Below are 19,810 nucleotides of genomic sequence, written 5' to 3' on the forward strand. Positions count from 1 at the left end.
CACACCTACCAGTTGAAGCACAGATAAGTTAAAGGACTTGCCCAAGGTCACACAGCAAACAATTGGCAGAGCTGAAATCAGAACCCAGGTCCTCCAACTCCCTGGCTCATGCTCCATCCTCCAAGCAATGCTGCTTCTGCTTCTTTTTCCCACCATTTCTATCCAAACTCTTTGAGTAAGTAGTCCAAACCTGCTGTCTTCACTTCCTCTCCTCCAACTCTCAATCGATCAATCAATGATATTTACTGAGTGCTTACTGTGTGCAGAGCAACTCTCTCCTCAACCCCTTGCCAACCTGGCTTCTGCCCCCTTTACTTCAGGAAAAATGTTCTTCTTTAAGATCACCAATGGTTTCCTTCTTACCAAATCCAAAGGCCTCTATTCCATCCTAATCCACCTTGACCTCTCTGCTTCCTTCAGCACCCCCTTCTTCTGGAAACATTATCTGACTTTGGCATCACTAACCCTTCCCTTTCCCCCTAACTCTCTGGCCACTCTGTCTTGGTCTTTTCCTGGCTTCTCTTCTGCCACCCACCCTATAACTGTAGAAGTACTTCAGAACTCAGTTCTGGATCCCTTCTATTCTCCATCTACATACACTTCTTTGGAAAACTCATTTGCTCCTATGGTTTCATTTACCATCTTTATGCAGATGATTCCCCAATCTATTTCTCCAGTCCAGACCGCTCTCCTCTCCTCAGCCTTACATTTCTCCCTGCCTTCAGGACAACTCTTCTTGGATGTCCCACTGAGATCTCAAACAGAACACGTCCAAAACAGGCCTCCTCATCTTTCCCACCTAAATTCTGTCATTTCACTGACTTTCCCATAACTGTAGATTACACCTCCATTCTCCCTGTCTCACAAGCCCTTATATAACTTTGGCATTACCCTTGACTCGTAGCTCTCACTCAAGCCCATTACTCAGTCTGTTGGTTCTACCTTCAAAACATCTCTAAGAGTCCACCCCTTCCTCTCCATCCAAACTGATACCTAACTGATTGAAGCACTTCGGCTACCTTATCTTTACTACAGCAGCTTTCCTGCTTGAACACTCTGCTTCTTAACTCTCCTCTCCCCAGTCCATTCTTCATCTTGCTGCCTTGATCATTTTCCTAAAAAAAATTCAGTCCATGTCTTTGCACTCTTCAAGATATACCACTGGTTGCCAATTCCTCTGTATCAAACAGAAACTCCTTCCCACCAGCTTTAAGGCACTCAATCTGCTTTCTCCCTCCTACCTGACCTGGTTTATCTTGTATTACAAACCAGCCAACTCACTTCGCTCATTTGTCATCTACCTACTTATTCATTGTACCTCATTCCCATGTATCTCACCAACGACCTCTTGCCCAAATCTTTCCTTCAGTATGAAACTCCCTCCCCCTCCATATATGACAAACCACCATGCTCCTCAACTCAAAGCCATACTAAAATCATATCTCCTCTAAGAGACTTTCCCCAATGAATCCCACATTTCCCTTACTCTGCATCATCTATGCACTTTAATCTCTAACCTTTAAGCACTTGTTATTCATCTCATCTCCAGCCCCATAATATTTATCAATCAGTGTTATTTATGGAGTGCTTATTACATGCAGAACACTATACTAAACCCTTATGCAAATATACATAATGTATCTTAATGTCTTTTTCCCTGTCTAAACTGTTATCTCATTGCAATGCTCTCTGTTGCAATGCACTCTCCCAAGCACTTAGTACAGTGCTCTACACACAGTAGATGTTCAATAAATGCCATTAATTTATCTCAAGTGCTTAGTACAGTGCTCTACACACAGTCAGTATGCAATAAATACCAGTGATTGATTGACTGATTGATTTATCAGGACATTTCTCAGAGGATTCTCAAAGGTTGTCTCAATAGAGACATGATGCAGTGAACATGCCAAGAAAGGGGTCTGTTGATTTGCATCATGGCAACTGCTGCTGCCACCAAAAAAGAGTAGGAAAAAAAAGGAGAGAGAAATGAAGGTGAGCAAGTGGAAACAATTTCCTGCCACTCTGACTGAAAGTGGGACTCAAATGGGTCCTGTCAGAGGCCTTTTGTGGGATGAGAGGAAGTCCCCTAAATTACAAGTGTTTCTGTTCTGCCTGAAGCAGGAAGTCTGTTGATGTCTTGAGAAGCATTGAGAAGCAGCATTGTCTAGTGATTAGAGCATGGGCCTAGCAGTCAGAAGGACTTGGGTTCTAATTGCAACTCTGCCATATTTCTGCTGTGTCACTTTTGCAAAGTCAACTTCTCCGGGACTCAGTTACCTCATCTATAAAATGGGAATTACGTTCGTGAGCCCAATATGGTACAGGCACTGTGTCCAAACTGTTTAACTTGTATCTTTGCCAGACCTTAGAATAGTGCTTGCCACATAGTAAGTACTTAACAATTACCATAGTTATTATCATTTTTACCTGGGTTCTAGTCCTGGCTCCACTGCTTGTCCTCTGTGTGACCTTGGGGAAGACACAAATTCCCTGCCATTTACCTCATCTGTAGAATGGGGATTATGACTGGGAGCCCCATGTGGGACATGCACTGATTAACTTATATCTACCCCAGCGCTTTTAGAACAGTGCCTGGCACATAGTAAGTGCTTAACAAATACCATAAAAAAAATCTGTTCACACCACTATACAAAGAAGCCTTGATAGTTCACCTGGATGGATGGTATTTTCCTAGGATGAATTTCAGAAGTACACAAGGAAGAAAGTGATCTACCTCGACTTGTCTACGCTGAAGGCTCTTAGGAACAAAAATGAAAATGAGTCTCTGGTTACTGACCAGCACTCTATCATAAACAAAATCATGTCAAATCCAGAATCAAAGGTAAGTGGTTTCGATTAACTGTCATTCAAGATATCTTGACCTTGGGAGGTTGAAAGCTCCTTTGTCATTGCCATTGTCAGAAATCAAGGGGCAAGAACATGTTTGCAAGTGAAAAACGTTAGACTGAGCTCCTTGTGAGCAAGGATCATGTCTACCAATTCTGTTGTATTGCACTTTCCAAAGCACTTAATACGGTGCTCGGCATGTAGTAAGCACTTCGTTAATGCCATTGATCGATTTATTAAAAACCTCCCTTTGTTACTACATACAAGTTTTAAATATTGTATAACATTAGTGCTATAATATTTGTTTTTGTAGGTGCGATGCATTCAGGTGCAGAAAATCAGGTATGTTTGGAACACCTCCGAGGAACAGTTTCAGAAAGTTGGGTGAGTTTCTGTGATTATTTGCTATAGTGGCAGGGGAACACCCACCAATTTTGGAAGGCCGTCAGCTGAGATTTTCTTGCTTCTATCTTCCTAGGTTGTTAAATGACAGCTACTCCTGTTATGATATACATTATATGTTTGGAGCTGGTCTGACCAGTGAAGAGCAAGAAATTAGGTACAGTTCATAGCACTTCTTGAAAGTTTGCGCTTTGGATGAATTAGATGCGAGTAATAGCTGATATTTGTTGTTCAGGGTTTAATCTTCCCTCAACCAGGATTAATCTCAATTCATTGAATGCTTTGAATAGAATAACCCAAATCTTCCCACTTGGCTTGGGCAAAAGGATGGGCTAGTGTTTCAGGCATTGCATCTTGCTTCCTTCAGGGATGTAAAATACAGATATTCTCATGCATCACATATCTGCACATACAGGCGTAGAATCTCTAAAAATCATTCCCATGCCCAAATATTATCCCTAAAGACCAAAGAAGGAAGAGGAACAGAGGCAGGAAGGGGACAAAGGTAGCAGGAATGATTTCCAGGGTTTTCTCTGGGGTGTGTTCAATGGCCTTTCTGTGGCCATAAAACAGCCTCACTAACACACCACTTTTTGGGTGAGTTAGAGGGTGACAGTTGCTTAAAGCTAATGAACAGGGATATTACCGATTTTCTGGCTGCATTTTAGCAATAACCAAGCTGTTGGAGAAAATCCAAGTGTGGAATAGATTTTTTTTCCCTTTTCCCATCAATTCCCATCCTTTTTTTTTCCTTCCCTTCTCCTTTTCTCTTCCCTACAACACTCAGAGCATTCCAGAATGACACGTTATTTTAACACTGTCGAGTCCAAAGGGAAAATCTGGGCTGAATGTAACATTTGAAAGATGCTTTCCTCACTAATAATAACAGGGCTATTTGTTTAATGCTTACTATGTGCTAACCACTGTACTAACACTGTGGCAATTACAAGATAATCAAGTCAGATACAGACCCTGTCCTACATGGTATTCGCAGTTTGACAGAGAGAGAGAACAGGTATTTCATTCCATTTTTTGGATGAGAAAATTGAGGCACAAGGAAGTTAAATGAGTTTTCCAAGGTCGCCCAGTAGACAAGTGGAAGACCTGGAATCAGAACTCAGGCCCTTTAACTCTCAGACCCAAGCTCTTACCACTAGTCCAAGTAGCCTCCATGTAGTTTCCTTCTTGTCACATTTCTTTTGAGAATCATGGGTAAATCTCCTGGCATTATCAAAAAAAATGAGGAGAGAATTTTTCAAAATGTGATCTCTCTTTCAAATCTCCATTCCTAAACAGCTTTTTCCAGCCTTTCCATCCCCACCTTGCAGTCAGGAATTTGTAGCATTTGTAATCCACTCATAACCTGACACATCCACACTGAATCCTTCATCTGGATTGAGAGTATTTATAAATATAATGTTTCAACTTTGTTCATGAAGAAATGACACCCTAGAAAAACCTGAAATTGATGAAATGCCACTTCTAAGGATCAGTGCTAAAGTTGGCATATCCCAACTCATAGCTCACATAACTATTTGCTAAGAAGTTAGTTCTTTCTGGTCAACAAGGAGACTGGCATTTTTTTTCTTTCCTGGAGCCTTAAAATTCATCCTCAGTCAATCAACCAGCCAGTCATATTTACTGAGCATTTACTCTGTGCCAAACACTCTCCTAAGTACTTGGCAGAGTATAATATAACAGAGTTGGTAGACACATTTCCTGCTCACAAGGAGTTTACAGACTAGAGAGGAGCTAATGTTCAATTCAGCCTCAACCTTATGATAGACATGCCCTAAAACCTGTACATTCATCTTTCAAGGACACAAGTTACCAGCTTCAAGAGCTGAATATCAAACACCCTTCAATTTTTACCATTTTATGATAACTCAACAACCTATCCCTTAATGGATCCTTTGACTATCTACACACAACATGCCAAGAAGATGATGCATGTAACACTTCATACATAAATAAATAGTTCAAAAGTGTAGAAAGTACAAAATAATTACAGGTAAAAGTAGGCCTACTATTTCAAATGATTGATCCAGAAAATATGGACCTGCATTTAATTCATCTATCCCTGAAACTTGGTGATGGAAACCACATAGAAACAATCAACGTCCTACTGGATGGCCTTGTTATGCTAGTGCTCAGAGATTATCAGATTTTTAACCTTCCCTAGGAGTACCCAAGATTTTTTTTTCCCTTGCCACTCTACTGTCATTAAGGGGTGGGTCATCATTGCCAGCTTCTAGTCTTTGGTAGCTTCTGGAAGCAGTAGGTCCCATCCCAGTTGTTCCCAGGTATCACCAGATAAATAATTTCCACAGCTGCAGGAGAAATATGTCAGGGATCTGTGTGTGTTCCATATTTATTATTTTAAATATCTACACTACCTATTAGGTTCATGATGTTCTGACAGAGTGTAGCCCAGGGTATACTGGGGGAAACGTTACCCTTTCCCTTCATAACTGCGGAAACTTTTTCATCTAGTTGTGGAGAGAAACAGGTTCAACATGTTTAAAACTGTGATCCTCATCTCATCAGAATTCCCGCTCCTTACTTACTTTACCATGGCTGTTGGTCCTATATTCCCTTGCCCTCATGCTCTCAATCTTAGAGCAATCTTTTGCCCCTCAAAAGTGGTGTTGATGTTTCCTCTAATATTTTACAAATCTATATCTAAGAAGTAGCATGGCTTAGTGGAAAGAGCACGGGCTTGGGAATCAGAGTTTGTGGGTTCTGATCTGGCTCTGCCACTTATCAGCTGGGTGATTTTGGGCAAATCACTTAACTTCTCTGTGCCTCAGTTCCCTCATCTGCGAAATAGGGATTAAGACTGTGAGCCCCACATGGGACAACCTGATTACCTTGTATCTACACCAGTGCTTAGAACAGTGCTTGGCACATAGGAAGCGCTTAACAAATACCATTATTATTATTATTTACACAGCTACCATCCTCCATGCAAGCTTAAATACCTTAAATATGATTGACTGACTGCCTGTAAAGGAGCTGGTCTTCCAACCTCCATTTTCTCCTTATTCCAATCCATTTTCATCTCTAGTAGAAGAAATTCTCTTTTGAAGACAATCAAATTGTATCACTTCCCTCTCTCAAGGGTGTTGTTAGTCATTGCACATATCAGTTTTAGACTCCTGATCATCAATTCCAGAGTTCCAACCTCGTGAGGCTTCCTCAAACCAGATCACCCTCTTCTACTCTCCTCCATCTTATGTAGGCTCTGCCCACAGTAAGGAATCAATATATACTACTGATTAATTACTCTGTTTTACCTCAGTTATCCTCACTATTTTCTACACTCAACTCCCTGACCCTGATTTAAATTAGAGGCTTGATCTGATAGGCAAAAGGAGTTTTTACATAATTTTCAATAATAGTGTCAAAGGATTAACAAGGAAACAGTGGTTCTTCATGATTATTTAGTTAGCATTTTCAATTCTTAGACTGAGTGCCCCATTGGAATGGGGACTGGTCTGACCTATTTAGCCAGCGCTTAGAACAGTGCTCAGCACTTAGAACAGTGCTTCGCACGTAGAAAGCGCTTAACAAATGCCATCATTATTATTATTATTATTATTATTTAATCTATCCCAGAGTGTAGGACAGTGTTTGAAATACAGTAAGCGCTTAACACCTATCATAAAAAATTCAATAGCTTTGTTTCTAATATTAATAATTTGACCATCTTTTGCAGGAGATTTGTTTGTGGACCAAATGCCATTGAGGTTGAAATTCAACCTATTTGGAAGTTACTTTTTAAACAGGTAACCTGTTTACAGGGGCCATTGAGAGAGGGATAACCCTTCTGCCTAAAAGCTTGAATCAGTGTAAAAATGTTCTTTAAAGATTCCTTCACTATGGGTTTTCAGGGCAAACTTGTTGTAGTGCTTGTTGAACAAAAGTAGTGAGGCCAGGCATTGTATTTTTGTCATTTCCTGAAAATGAGAACCTCTGGAAATTATTTGTTGAGCAAAATGCTTCCCCTGATTTAGCTTTTCCATGATTATAAATCAGGTTCCTTAGGAAGCTACACCAATTCTGACAGACCACTAAGATGCCACTAGATTTGCTGCCAATGTGCCCCAGTGGTTCTAACCCTAGCTCTGACATTGGCCTACCACGTGTCCTTGGACAAATTATTTAATTTCTCTATGCCTCCATTTCCTAATCTGTAAAATGAAGATCCAATACCTTTTTACCTGCCCTCTGAGACTGTAAGCCCCATGTGGTGACAGGGACTGTGTCCAACCTGATTATCTTGAATTTACCACAGCACTTAGTACAATACTTGGAATATAGTAAGTGCTTAACAAATGCCTCAATTATCATTAGTCATACTGAACACACCTTCCCATCCAAGCCCTGTCCTCTCCATGACTTTCCCATCACTGTAGACAGCACCACCATCCTCCATGAACCGCAAGCCCATAACCTTGGCATTATCTTCGACTCATCTCTTTCATTCAACCATACATTCAATCCGTTACCAAATCCTGTCAGTTCTACCTTCAAAACATCACTAAAATCTGCCCTTTGCTCTCCATCCAAATTGCTACTATGCTGATCCAAAAACCTATCTTAGCCCATCTTGACAAATGCATCAGCCTCCCTTCACTCAGCTGTCTGGATCACTTTTCTTAAAAAAAAAAAAAATTAGTCCCTATCTCCCCACCCCTCAAAAAAGTCCAGTGGCTGCCCATCCACTTCCACTTCAAAAAGAAACTCCTTCCCATTGGCTTTAAAGCAATTAGCTTGCCCCCTCTTATCTTACATCGCTGATTTCCTACAACCACCCAAAATGCTCGCTTCATTCCTCTAATGTCAATTTATTCACCAATACCTCAATCTTGCCTATCCTGCTCCTGGTTTAGGGAATGCTCTTCCCTTGAGTTAGTGTTGATTCAATGTGCTACCAAGGACACAGAAAATCAGAATACAAGTTCTTCTCCTCATGTTCTCTAGTTCCATTAGAAGATTTTGTACTACACCAACAGAACAGCTATCATTTGTCAGTAAAATATGTTAATGCTGAAACAATGTCATAGGTTACTGCTCTGAAACGACTAAAAATAGAAAAAGAAAAATATCTGCATGCTTTAAAATATTTTTTTCCCAAAAAAGCAGCTTGATAATGAGTGTTCAAGAACCTATTAGCTTGATATCCAGATGTCAGGGCACGCCAAGATTAAAATAGAATTTCATTTATACACTCTAGATGACTAGAAGACTATAAAGGGGGGAAAAATTGGCTTGAGCTGATGTTTCATTCCATTTATCATTCCCAAGAGACATCTTCTAAGATGAAATCTCTTAACGAACTCTGAATGAGCTTTTTGACTCACACTATGGACTTCTATCTCCACCTTCCCTTTAGTTATGTTCTCTTTACTGGAATTGCAGAGGGAGGGTGAAATAATTAAGGGTGAGATTGATTGGGTTGGGGGAAGATAGTAAAAACCTGGGAAGATGTATAGTTAGACCATAGAGATGACAGAATGAATAATAAATGATCTACTATTTACTCATGATTTGAAATTATGAGATATAATGAGACAATAGTTGATGGGATATATATGCAATGGGGGTGAGGAGTCTGGAATTTGAGAGGGACTCCTGCTTCTGGGTGCCCTAGAAAGAGTCATTTCAGTCATTTAACTTCCAGGGATCTCAATTTTTCCACCTATTCAGTTGGAATAGTGATTAGGCCTGGGCTCTATGGGTTTTGCAGAAATGTATTTATTTATGTTAATGTCTGTCTCCCCCTCTAAGCTGGAAACATATTGTGGGCAGGGAATGTTTCTGTTATATTGTGCTCCCCTAAGCGTTTAGTACAGTGCTCTGCACATAGTAAGCACTCAATAAATACCACTGACTGACTGACTAGTGAGAGTAGTGTAAAAGACTGCAATATCCTTAAATGAAAGGTACAGTGGTCATTAGCTTGTTAAAACTGTGTCCAGCACAGTGTGTAAACAATAAAATCTGTAGCTTCCCCTCTAGACTGTAAACTCCCAGTGGGAATGGAAAGTGTCTACCAACTCTTATGTTGCAGTCTCCCAAGTGCTTAATACAGGTACACAGTGATCAATAGATAAGATTGATTGATTAAAATAGTTCAATCATCAGCAATACTAACAAACAGACCACCTGATAGTTCCACTCCATCTAGGTAGATCAAGTAGGAAGTTCCTCTTCATATCTTGCCCTAAAAGTGAGTAGCCTGGGGCTTTGTCAGAAGAGGGTTAGAAATTCCTTCAAAGAAAATGTCAATTAATCAATCAGTAGTATTTCTTGAGCGCTTACTGTGTGCCAAGTGCAGTACTGAGCGCCTGGGAGAGTGCAATATAATAGAGTTCACCTGCAAGCCCCCTGCCCTCAAGGATCTTACTGTCTAGAGGGGGAGACAGACACTAAAATGAATTATGGTATGCACATAAGTACTGTTGGGCTGAGGGTGGGGTGACTATCAAGTGCTTAAAAAGTACTGATCCAAGTGCACAGGCAACATGGAAGTAAGAGAGGGAGTAGGGGAAGTGAAGTCTTAGAGAAGCCTTCTTGGAGGAGATATGATTTTAGTAGGACTTTGTCTCCCCCTTTTAGACTGTGAGCCCACTGTTGGGTAGGGACTGTCTCTATATGTTGCCAATTTGTACTTCCCAAGCGCTTAGTACAGTGCTCTGCACACAGTAAGCGCTCAATAAATACGATTGATGATGATAATGATGATGACTTTGAAGGTGGGGAGAGTTGTATATGAAATGGTGGCGGGGGGGAGAGTTTCAGACCAAAGGGAGAGCAAGGACAAGTCCTATCTGCACTTCCTAAAGCAAATATCATGGAATTGTTAGAAGGAATTTGAGAAAGCCCATAAGGAGAGGGTTGTCATTTTTGTGCATTGCTGCTTAGAAAATACAAAATACTAAGCAATTATGGCAAATTTGTTTCATTCGACAAATGATTTCTAAAACTCAATTTTTCTGCTTGATTGAAAAAGACAGCTTGTCAATCATTTTGCTTAGACCACATGATGTCTCAATAAGGACATTTATTTGTCCCACGTAGATAACAAGTACTGAGAAGTTTTAAGAGTGAGCTTATTGTGGCAGGGAATGTGTCTGTTTATTGCGGTGTACTCTCCCAAATGTTTAGTATTGTGTTCTGCACACAATAAGCACTCAATAAATATGATTGAATAATTGAATTATAATAAATCTGAGACATTCTAGATGGCTAAGGAACCTCAGAAATGCTTTACAAAAGTGATGTTTCTTTTTGACTGTTGGGACTTGGTTGAGCGATAACGATAGCTTCTCAAAATGACAAGTGTGTTTGTGCTTGCAGGTTTTAAATCCATTTTATGTGTTTCAAGTTTTCACCTTGACTCTGTGGTTGTCTCAAGGTTATATTGAATATTCCATGGCTATCATCATCCTGTCCATCCTCTCTATCGTTTTAAGTGTATATGATCTCCGCCAGGTAAGTCCTTTTCAGAAGTTGTTTATTTTGTATTTGTCCAGGTATCTGCTTTAATCCAAGATCAGGAAGTGAGGTTTAGGGCACCCTCTCAATTTTCAGCTGCTCCATTTAAAAATGTTTTCTGCAAATTCATGTAATAATGCTCTAACCGCAAGAAATAATTCAAATTTTGTTTCTCATTCTACTGCTCTGATATGCATGATTTTTTGTGGGCTATTAGACATGTGGGCTAGTCTTTCTCTCTTATCAAAGGACACTGCTGTGCAGAGTAACATGATGAGGGTGGCCAAACTGTACAGTTTGAAGAGAGTTAATGTCTAGCTAAACCCAGGAAGATCAATATCTAGGGGTCAGAGGGAAACCAATAGTTGGACAGGAGTCAGCAATGCAATAACATCGGTGCCACCTACATTGCACAGTTTAATCAAATGGCAAGAAAGGATCACAAGCAAATTCATCAGCCTTGAATCAATGTTAATCACATTATATCTGTGCCCTGTTGGACATGTGAGGAGAGTGCAAAATAGCAGAATATCCAGTACCTGCTGAGTGTGAACTGAGTGGGGCAGGAGTGGTAAGGGTGAATGTTAATAATAATAATAATAATAATAATGGCACTTGTTAAGTGCTTACTATGTGCAAAGCACTGTTCTAAGCGCTGAGGTGGAAGCCAAAAGAAAATCTTAAAAGAAATAGTGAAACAAAACCTCAGACAAGGTGAAATGGCTGTGGATAGCTTCAAGACAGCAGCAGCAAATATGCCAGCCTGGCATAAGGCAGTAAGAAATCAATCAGTGCTATTTACTGAGCATTTACTTTGTGCTGAGCTCGTATTAAGTGCTTGGGAGAGTACAGTACAATTGGTAGACATGATCCCTGCTCTCAAAGAGCTTACAGTGCTTTAAGGAAGATTGTAACCCCCAGGAACTGAAGAGACTATGCAATCAGAAACTGTCGGTAGGAAACACATTCACACATTCAGTGGCAATCTTTGATAATCTCTTTCTGACTGGCTGCATGTAGTCATGCACTACTGTTACCAGCCACTGACAATCAATCAACTGTATTTATTGAGCGTGTATATTAAATGCTTTTGAGAGTACAATATAATAATATAACCGAGTTGGTAGACACATTCCCTGCCCACAACGAGCTTACAGTCAAGAGTGGGAGAAAGATATGAATATAAATAAATTAGGTGTATGTACACGAGTGCTTTGGAGCTGAAGGGGGGTAGGTGAATAAATGGAGAAAATCAGGGCAATGAAAAAGGGAGTGGGAGAAGAGTAAATGAGGCCTTAGGGAAGGCCTCTTGGAGGAGAGGTGTCTTCAGTAAGGCTTTGAAAGTGAGGAGAGTAATTGTCTCTTCGATATGAAAAGGGAGGACATTTCAGGCCAGAGACAGGACACGGGTGAGAGGTCAGTGACAAGATCGAGGCACAGTGAGTCAGTTGGCTTTAAAGGAGTGAAGTGCTCTGGCTGGGTTGTACTAAGAGAGCAGTGTGGTAAGTAGGAAGGGGCAAGGTGAATGTGTGCTTTAAAGCCAGTGGTAAGGCATTTCTGTTTGATGCGGTGGTGGACAGGCAACTACTGGAAATTCTTGAGGAGTGGGCAAACAGGGACTGAATGTTTTTATAGAAAAATTACCCAGGCCAGGAGAGCGAAGTATGGACTGGAATGGAGAGTGACAGGAGGTAGGGAGGTCAGCAAGGAGGCTGATTCATTAATAAAGGAAGGAGAGGATACATGCTTGGATTAACATGGTAGCTATTTGAATAGAGAAGAAAGGGAGGATTTTAGAAATGTCGTGAAGGTTGAACTGACAGGATTTAGTGACAGACTGAATATGTGGTTGAATCAGTGAATTGAGCCTAGGATAATGCCAAGGTTGTGGGGTTTTGTTAAAGAAAAGATGGTGGTGCTGTCTACAGTGGGAAAGTCAGAGGGAGGACAGGGGTTGGGTGGGAAGATAAGAAGTTCTGTTTTGGTCATGTTAAGTTTGAGGTGATGGCAGGACATCCAAGTGGAGAGTCTTGAAGGAAGGAGCAGCAGAAGCAGCGTGGCGTAGTGGATACAGAACAGGCCTTGGAGTCAGAAAGTCATGGGTTCTTATCACCACTGCCGTTTACCTGCTGTGAGACCTTGGACAAATCACTTCACTTCTCTGTGCCTCAGTTACCTCATCTGTAAAATGAGGTTTGAGATGTGAACCCCACATGGGACTGGGATTGTGTCCAACCTGATTTGCTCATATCCACTCCGGTGCTTAATACAGTGCCTGGCACATAGTAAGTGCTTAACAAATAACAGAATTATTATTATTATTAGGAAATGTGAGACTGTTGAGAGGGTAAGAGATCTGGGCTGGAGATGGAGATTTGCAAATCACTCACATAGAGGTGGTAGTTGAAGCCATGGGAGTGAATGAATCCTCCAAGGGGGTGCTTGTAGATGGAGAATTGAAGGGGACCCAGAATTGAACCTTGAGGGACAACACAGGTTGGGGGTGGGAGGCAGAGGAAGAGTCCATGAAAGACACTAAGAATGAGCTGGCAGGGAGATAGGAGGAAAACCAGGAGAGGACAATGTCAGTGAAGCCGAGGTTGGATGATGTTTCGAGGAGAAGAGGGTGGTCGACGGTATTGAAGGCAGCTGAGTGGTTGAGGATGATTAAGATAGAGTAGAGGCCATTGGATTTGGCAAGAAGGAGATTGTGACCTCTGAAGGTGGTTTCTGTAATGTGAAGGGGACAGAAGCCAGATTGGAAGGGGTCAAGGAGAGAATTGGAGGAGAGGAACTTGAGGCAGTGGGTGTAAACAACTCAATCAAGAAGTTTGGAGAAGAATGTTAGGAAGGAGATGGGCCAATAACTGGATATTCATTCATTCATTCCTTCATTCAGTCATATTTATTGAGCGCTTACTGTGTGCACAGGAATGTACTAAGCTCTTGGAAAGTACAATTCAGCCATAAAGAGAGACAATCCCTGCTCACAACGGGCTTACAGTCTAAAAGGGGGGAGACAGATATCAAAACAAGTAAATAGGCATCAATATGAACAGAATTATAAATATGTATATATATATAAGTGCTGTGGGATGGGGGAGGGGGGAAGAGCAAAAGGAGCAAGGCACGGTGACACAGAAGAAAGGGGAAGTTGAGGGAAAGGGGGCTTAGTCTGGGGAGGCCTGTTGGAGAAAGTGCACCTTCGGTAGGGCTTTGAAGTGGGGGGAAGAGTGCTTTTTTGGTGGATTTGAGGAGGGAGGGCTTTCCAGGCCAGAGGTAGGATGTGGGCCAGGGGTCAGCGGCAAGACAGGTGAGATCAAGGCACAGTGAGAAGGTTAGTACCAGAGGAGTGGAGTGTGCGGACTGGGTCGTAGAAGGAGAAGAAAGGTTAGGTAAGAAGGGGCAAGGTGATGGAGAGCACTGAAGTCAATAGTGAAGACTTTTTGTTTGATATTGAGGTTGATAGGCAACCACTGGAGATCTTTGAGGAGGGGGGTGACATTCCCTGAATGTTTCTGTAGAAAGATAATCCAGGCAACAGAGTGAAGTCTGGACTTAAGTGGAGGGGGCAGGAGGTTGGGAGGTCAGAAAGGAGGCTGATGCAGTAATCCAGTTGGGATAGTGACTGTACTAATGTGGTAGTGGTTTGGATGGAGAGGAAAGGGAGGATCCTGGCGATGTTGTGAAGGTGAGTCCAGCAGGATTTGGTGACGGATTGGATATGTGGGGTGAACGAGAGAGCGAAGTCAAGGATGACACCAAGTCTTGTAAGACAGGAAGGATGGTTGTGCCATTCACAATGATGGGAAAGTTTAGGAGAGGACAGGGTTTGGGAGGGAAGATAAGGAGCTCTGTCTCAGGCATCTTGAGTTTTAGGTGACAGGAGGACATCCAAGTAGAGATGTCCTGAAGGCAGTAGGAGATGTGAGTTTGGAGAGAGGTAGAGAGAACAGGGGAGGAGCAACAGGATCAAGGGAAGGGTTTTTTTTTTAAGATAGGGCAGACATGACATGGGGTAAGTCGAGGGTGTGTGAAGATGTGAGGTCCCAAAAAGGGATGAGATTGGTTTTGCAGAAGGGAGAAGTGGATGCGTGGGAGAAAGTGTACATTTGGAGGTTGCTTTCTTTGGCAAATCAGGCAGCTAAACCAGGAGAGGAAAAAAATCAATCATGAAAATTCAGGCCACTAGCTCAGCTGAGCTTTCAAATCAGAAAAGCAACATCAGCCAAAATCAACAGCCCGCCAAAACCCCCAATATTTATTTGGCAAAAATTTTATCATTGAAATCTGATATATTCAATTACCCACTCTATCATGTACAATAATAACATCTCTTTCAAAGTTTATGTTTATCCTATGATGACTCATGAATATATGAAATTTCATCTAAGAACTATTTATCTTATTTAGTATACTTTCCAAAGCACAACCATTGCCAAAGGCCTCTGGACTCCAGTACAAAGCAGTTGCATACCTATGATAAATATTTCCCACTTGAACAGTAGAAACCAGACCCAATCAGAAGAGGCCTACCCTCACCTGTCCAGGAAATTTAATCTAAACAAATAATTCTTGTGTTGTATCATGAAAGCTTCCTGGTGCCCTTTTGAAGCCAACTGAACATTTCAGAAATTTGAAAAAAGTTTCAAATTTGAAAAAAGTTTCAAATTGTTGGAATTTGGGAGTTGTGTACACCTAGATAGGATCTGAATATTCAGATTATGAGCCCCATGTGAGACAGGGACCTTGTCAGAGATGATTATCTTATATTTAACAGAGTTCTTAGTACAGTTCTTGGCACATAGGAGCTTAATATATATGACAATTACTATCATTCACTCCTAGAGAGTTTCCAGTACTCTACCAGTCTCTGCTATGGGAGGGAGAGTCAACCAGAGGCATACCCATTCTATTCCTAGATTAGCAAGTGGCTAGTGAGTGGAAGGCAATCTATTACAAATTAAAATTCACCTACACTGGGCAGAAGCAGTATGGGAGAGAGTCAAGGGTGGAGATTCAAGTTTACTGTGCAGAAGGAGGCAATGGCAAACCAATTCCGTATTTTGAGTAAGTAAACTCTAAGGATACACTACTGGAATGACTGTAGATGGAGGTGGGGCGTTCAGAGAGATGTATCCATGGAGTCATTGTGGGTCGGAGATGACAACAACATATGACAATTATTATGAAGACAAGATAAGAAGATGAACCTCAAGCCTCCTAGGCATTCTAGTCAACCAGGGGCTGACTCTGGCATCTTATATTTTGTCTCTATTAATAATAACAATGTTAAGTTTGAATTCTACGTTTCCTTTGCAAAAGACTTTTGTTTTTAGGTGATTCTCTGTCAGATCACATTGGACTGCCTGTTGACTTCATCTGTTTTTTGTTTGTTTTTCGTTGTAGTTGTTTTTTAAAGAAAAGCATTCCTCTTGGTTCTTTCTGGAGTCCCTTTCTCCTGCTACTGGTGACTTGGTAAAAAGTGCATTTGAGACAGGAAAATAGAGTGGAAGTGGGGACCTGAAAAAACAATTCTGCCAGATTTTACTAGGTCGCTGATCTAGATTTTATTTCTTAGAATGCTAATGTGCAAGTTTCCCATTTTTAATTTTTGATTTTGTAATTTACAGCAATCAGTAAAACTGCACAATCTTGTTGAGGATCACAACAAAGTGCAGGTTACAATCTGTGTAAAGGATCAAGGTGGGTTCTAGTTTACACTGTTCTGTCAGTGTTCTAACATTTTTATTAGGAGTTTGGTCCTACTTGTACCATAAATTTACTTGAAAAAACATTCTTAGTAAATGGTAATGTGCTCTTCAGCAGATTGAGAATAAATAAAATGAGAGTAGCAAATCCTTATCTAGTTTTCACTACTCCCTAGGTCTACAGGAATTGGAGTCACGGTGTTTGGTTCCCGGTGATATCTTTATTATTCAAGGAAAACTTTCATTGCCGTGCGATGCCATCTTGATTGATGGGAGCTGCATAATAAATGAAGGCATGCTAACAGGTATGAGGCGAGGGACAAGAGACGGGGACCGTGCCTTATCCCCACTTGGTTATTCTTCCTCGGAGCTTAGTATAGTGCAGTGCCCACAATGAGTGCTCACTAAATGCTATCAATACTATTGACAGTGCATATTCTTTACATTCTTCCATGATTATCTTTGGAAACCACTCAGAGGTCAGAAGGATGGCCAGTGTGCACTCTCAAAAACCCTGCCCTCACCCTCTCAACAGTCCTGCAGTTTTGCTCATGGCAGAAGAGAGAAAGGTAGTCTACGGTAATGACTAAGCATCTAAGGGAATCAAATCCTATTTCCTCACTACCTTTTCAATCAATCAATTGTATTTATTGGGAGAAGCAGCATGGCCTAATGGCAAGAGCACAGGCTTGGGAGTCAGAGGACAAAAGTTCTAATCCCAGCTCTGCCACTTGTCTGCTGTGTGATATTGGGCAAGTCACTAAACTTCTCTGTGCCTCAGTTACCTCTTCTGTAAAATGGGGATTAAGACTGTGAGCCCCATGTGAGACAGGGACTGTGTCCAACCTGATTACCCTGTATCTATGTTAGCCCTCAGAACAGTGCTTAGCACACAGAAATGCTTAACAAATACCATTATTATTATTTATTGGGCACTTACAGTGTGCAGAGCACTCTACTATGCACTAGGGAAGGTCTTGTCTTGTATTTTGCTGTCGAGTTGTCTCTGACGCATAGCAACGCCATGGTCACATCTCTTCCGGAACACCCCAACTCCATCTGCAATCATTCTGGTAGCATATTCTTGGTAAAAATATGGAAGTGGTTTACCATGGCCTCCTTCCATGCAGTAAACTTGAGTATTCACCTTTCACTCTCTCCTATGCCAATATAGCTATATATCAAAGTTGGGAGACACATTCCCGGCCCACAGTGAGCTTCCCCAAACTTAATGGCTCTCTCTTCTCTGCAGGAAACGCAATTGCACCTAAACACATCTTTGGTTCCTGGTGACTACCTTACTACTTCGCTGTCATTTCTGATTTAAAAAATAACAATTTATAACTATCTCCCCCCAAACATTCAGTTCACCAATTCCAACAAGATTTCAGAAGCTGTAGCATTCTAGGACCAAAAGGAATACATGGTCACTACCATGATGATCTTCCTTCCACTAAATCAATCTTCCCAGAGAGAATTAGAGAGCAACTGCTGACTGTTGTTAATGTGACTGCTCTACTTAAGTCTGCTGATTCCCTGTACTGTGGGAATTAACATACAATATAACTGTTCAAACAGTCAAAGAAAAGCAGTATCTAAACAGCATATAATGAAGGAGAAGTTTATAACAACACTGTTATTAAAACAGTTGGTCTTTCTTGCCCACAAATTGTGAAATCTTCCCATATCCAAGTAGTCAAAAGGAGACAAAAAATGCTACTCAAATATTTGCATCATCTAAAGCATAAGAAATGCTCATTATCTATTCCAAAAATGTTTCACACAACCAGATTTCACATTAAAAATGGATTTGCTTAATTTCAAATTGAGAAAAGGGAAAGCAGTAAATGTACAAATCTTCAGTATAATTACAAAATAGCCCTTTAATGTTCTGAAATCTAACTACCTCATAATGGTAATGACTAAGATTTGCATATTCATCATACCCTCCATTCAAGATATTGCTATGGAACCTGCCAATATCAACCAGAGACCCCAAAGCAACTTCAGTCTCCACTGAAAAGCCCATGCTGAAAAAGTACAACAGTTTTCCAGTTTCAGAGTTCCCCTTGTCTGCAGAGATGGAAGATGAACAATGACCTGACTGGCAGAAAATGAAAAATGAAGCTAAGGGAAAATTGCTAAAGCAAGACCAGCTAATTCCCTGCCTTCTTTTCCCCCACTCTCCTTCCTTGTAGCAGAACTGGGTGCGGCGCTACCTTTGGCATTCTCAAAAGGTCTCCTTGACTTAACCAAGAGTTCCGGGGACATAACCATTACAAAAGTCCTTTGTTTGATCTGAAAAAACTCCATAACTGCAGTTTTTCATCTGATTGAAAAGACAGCCCATCACCCATTGTACACCAAGACCTCTAGTGCACCTTAGTACGACAAAAGTCACTATGTCACAGAAGAATGAATAATGCATAACGTCTCCTATTACATTTTAAGTTGTGGGATTTTTTCCTGTAAGGGGAAACAAGATTCTGGAGCTCAGTTTTTTTTAATAGTATTTATTAAGCTCTTACTATGCATACTAAATGCTATATACAAACTAATCAAGTTGGATACAGTCTCTGTCACATATGGGGCTCACGGTCTTACTCCCCATTTTGCAGATAAGGAAATCAGTCAATTAATCAATCGTTTTCTCTGAGTTCTTGCTCTGTGCAGAGCACTGTACTATGTGCTTGGGAGAGTATAATTCATTCATTCATTCGTTCAATAGTATTTATTGAGCACTTACTGTGTGCAGAGCACTGTACTAAGCACTTGGGAAGCACAATTCAGCAACAGAGACAAACCCTGCCCACAATGGGCTCACAGTCTAGAAATACAACAATAAGCTTACAATCTAGGGGTAGGCCCGGAGAAGGTAAGTAACTTGTCCAACATCATATAGCAGACAAATGGCGGAGCCAAGATTAGAACCCAGGACCTCTGAATCCCAAGCCCCATGCTCTGTCCACTAGGCCAAGGTTAGAGCCTGAGGCTGTCGGGAACACAGCATTCAAAACACTGGATGAGAAATAACAAAATACAAAAATGCTGAGAACTAATGAATAATTCTAACATTCAGAAAAGTCCAGCTATCAACCTTCTCAACTGACAAAACATACGTTATCTCATTTCTGCCTTGCTTTATGTTTTCATCCACTCTGTTACACAGCAGTTCAGTTTTCTCTGACAAACTTATTTCCTCCAGTTCTGGCTCCTCTCCTTATCCTATTTTTTTCTTCATCTTTTTTTTCCATCATCTTTTGCCTTCTGCTTATACTACATTCTGCCCAGAGTCTACTACAGTACAGTGCTTATACCCCAATTATTATTACAATGGGCAAAACCTA

At 41.0% G+C, this 19,810-nt stretch overlaps 1 protein-coding gene across 1 annotated transcript in view; it reads left to right on the top strand.

The window, feature by feature from the left end:
• Positions 1-19,810, top strand: part of ATP13A5 (ATPase 13A5) — a 97,623-nt gene that overhangs the window by 16,380 nt on the left and 61,433 nt on the right. Inside the window, exons 3-9 of the mRNA XM_038748787.1 lie at positions 2,696-2,842; positions 3,161-3,231; positions 3,326-3,406; positions 6,968-7,037; positions 10,615-10,749; positions 16,386-16,458; positions 16,640-16,768. Of these exons, the coding sequence (XP_038604715.1) occupies positions 2,696-2,842; positions 3,161-3,231; positions 3,326-3,406; positions 6,968-7,037; positions 10,615-10,749; positions 16,386-16,458; positions 16,640-16,768 (706 nt within the window). The remainder of the gene's footprint in view (positions 1-2,695; positions 2,843-3,160; positions 3,232-3,325; positions 3,407-6,967; positions 7,038-10,614; positions 10,750-16,385; positions 16,459-16,639; positions 16,769-19,810) is intronic.

This window comes from Tachyglossus aculeatus, chromosome 7 (genome assembly GCF_015852505.1).
Source record: "Tachyglossus aculeatus isolate mTacAcu1 chromosome 7, mTacAcu1.pri, whole genome shotgun sequence".
Lineage (NCBI taxonomy): Eukaryota > Metazoa > Chordata > Mammalia > Monotremata > Tachyglossidae > Tachyglossus > Tachyglossus aculeatus.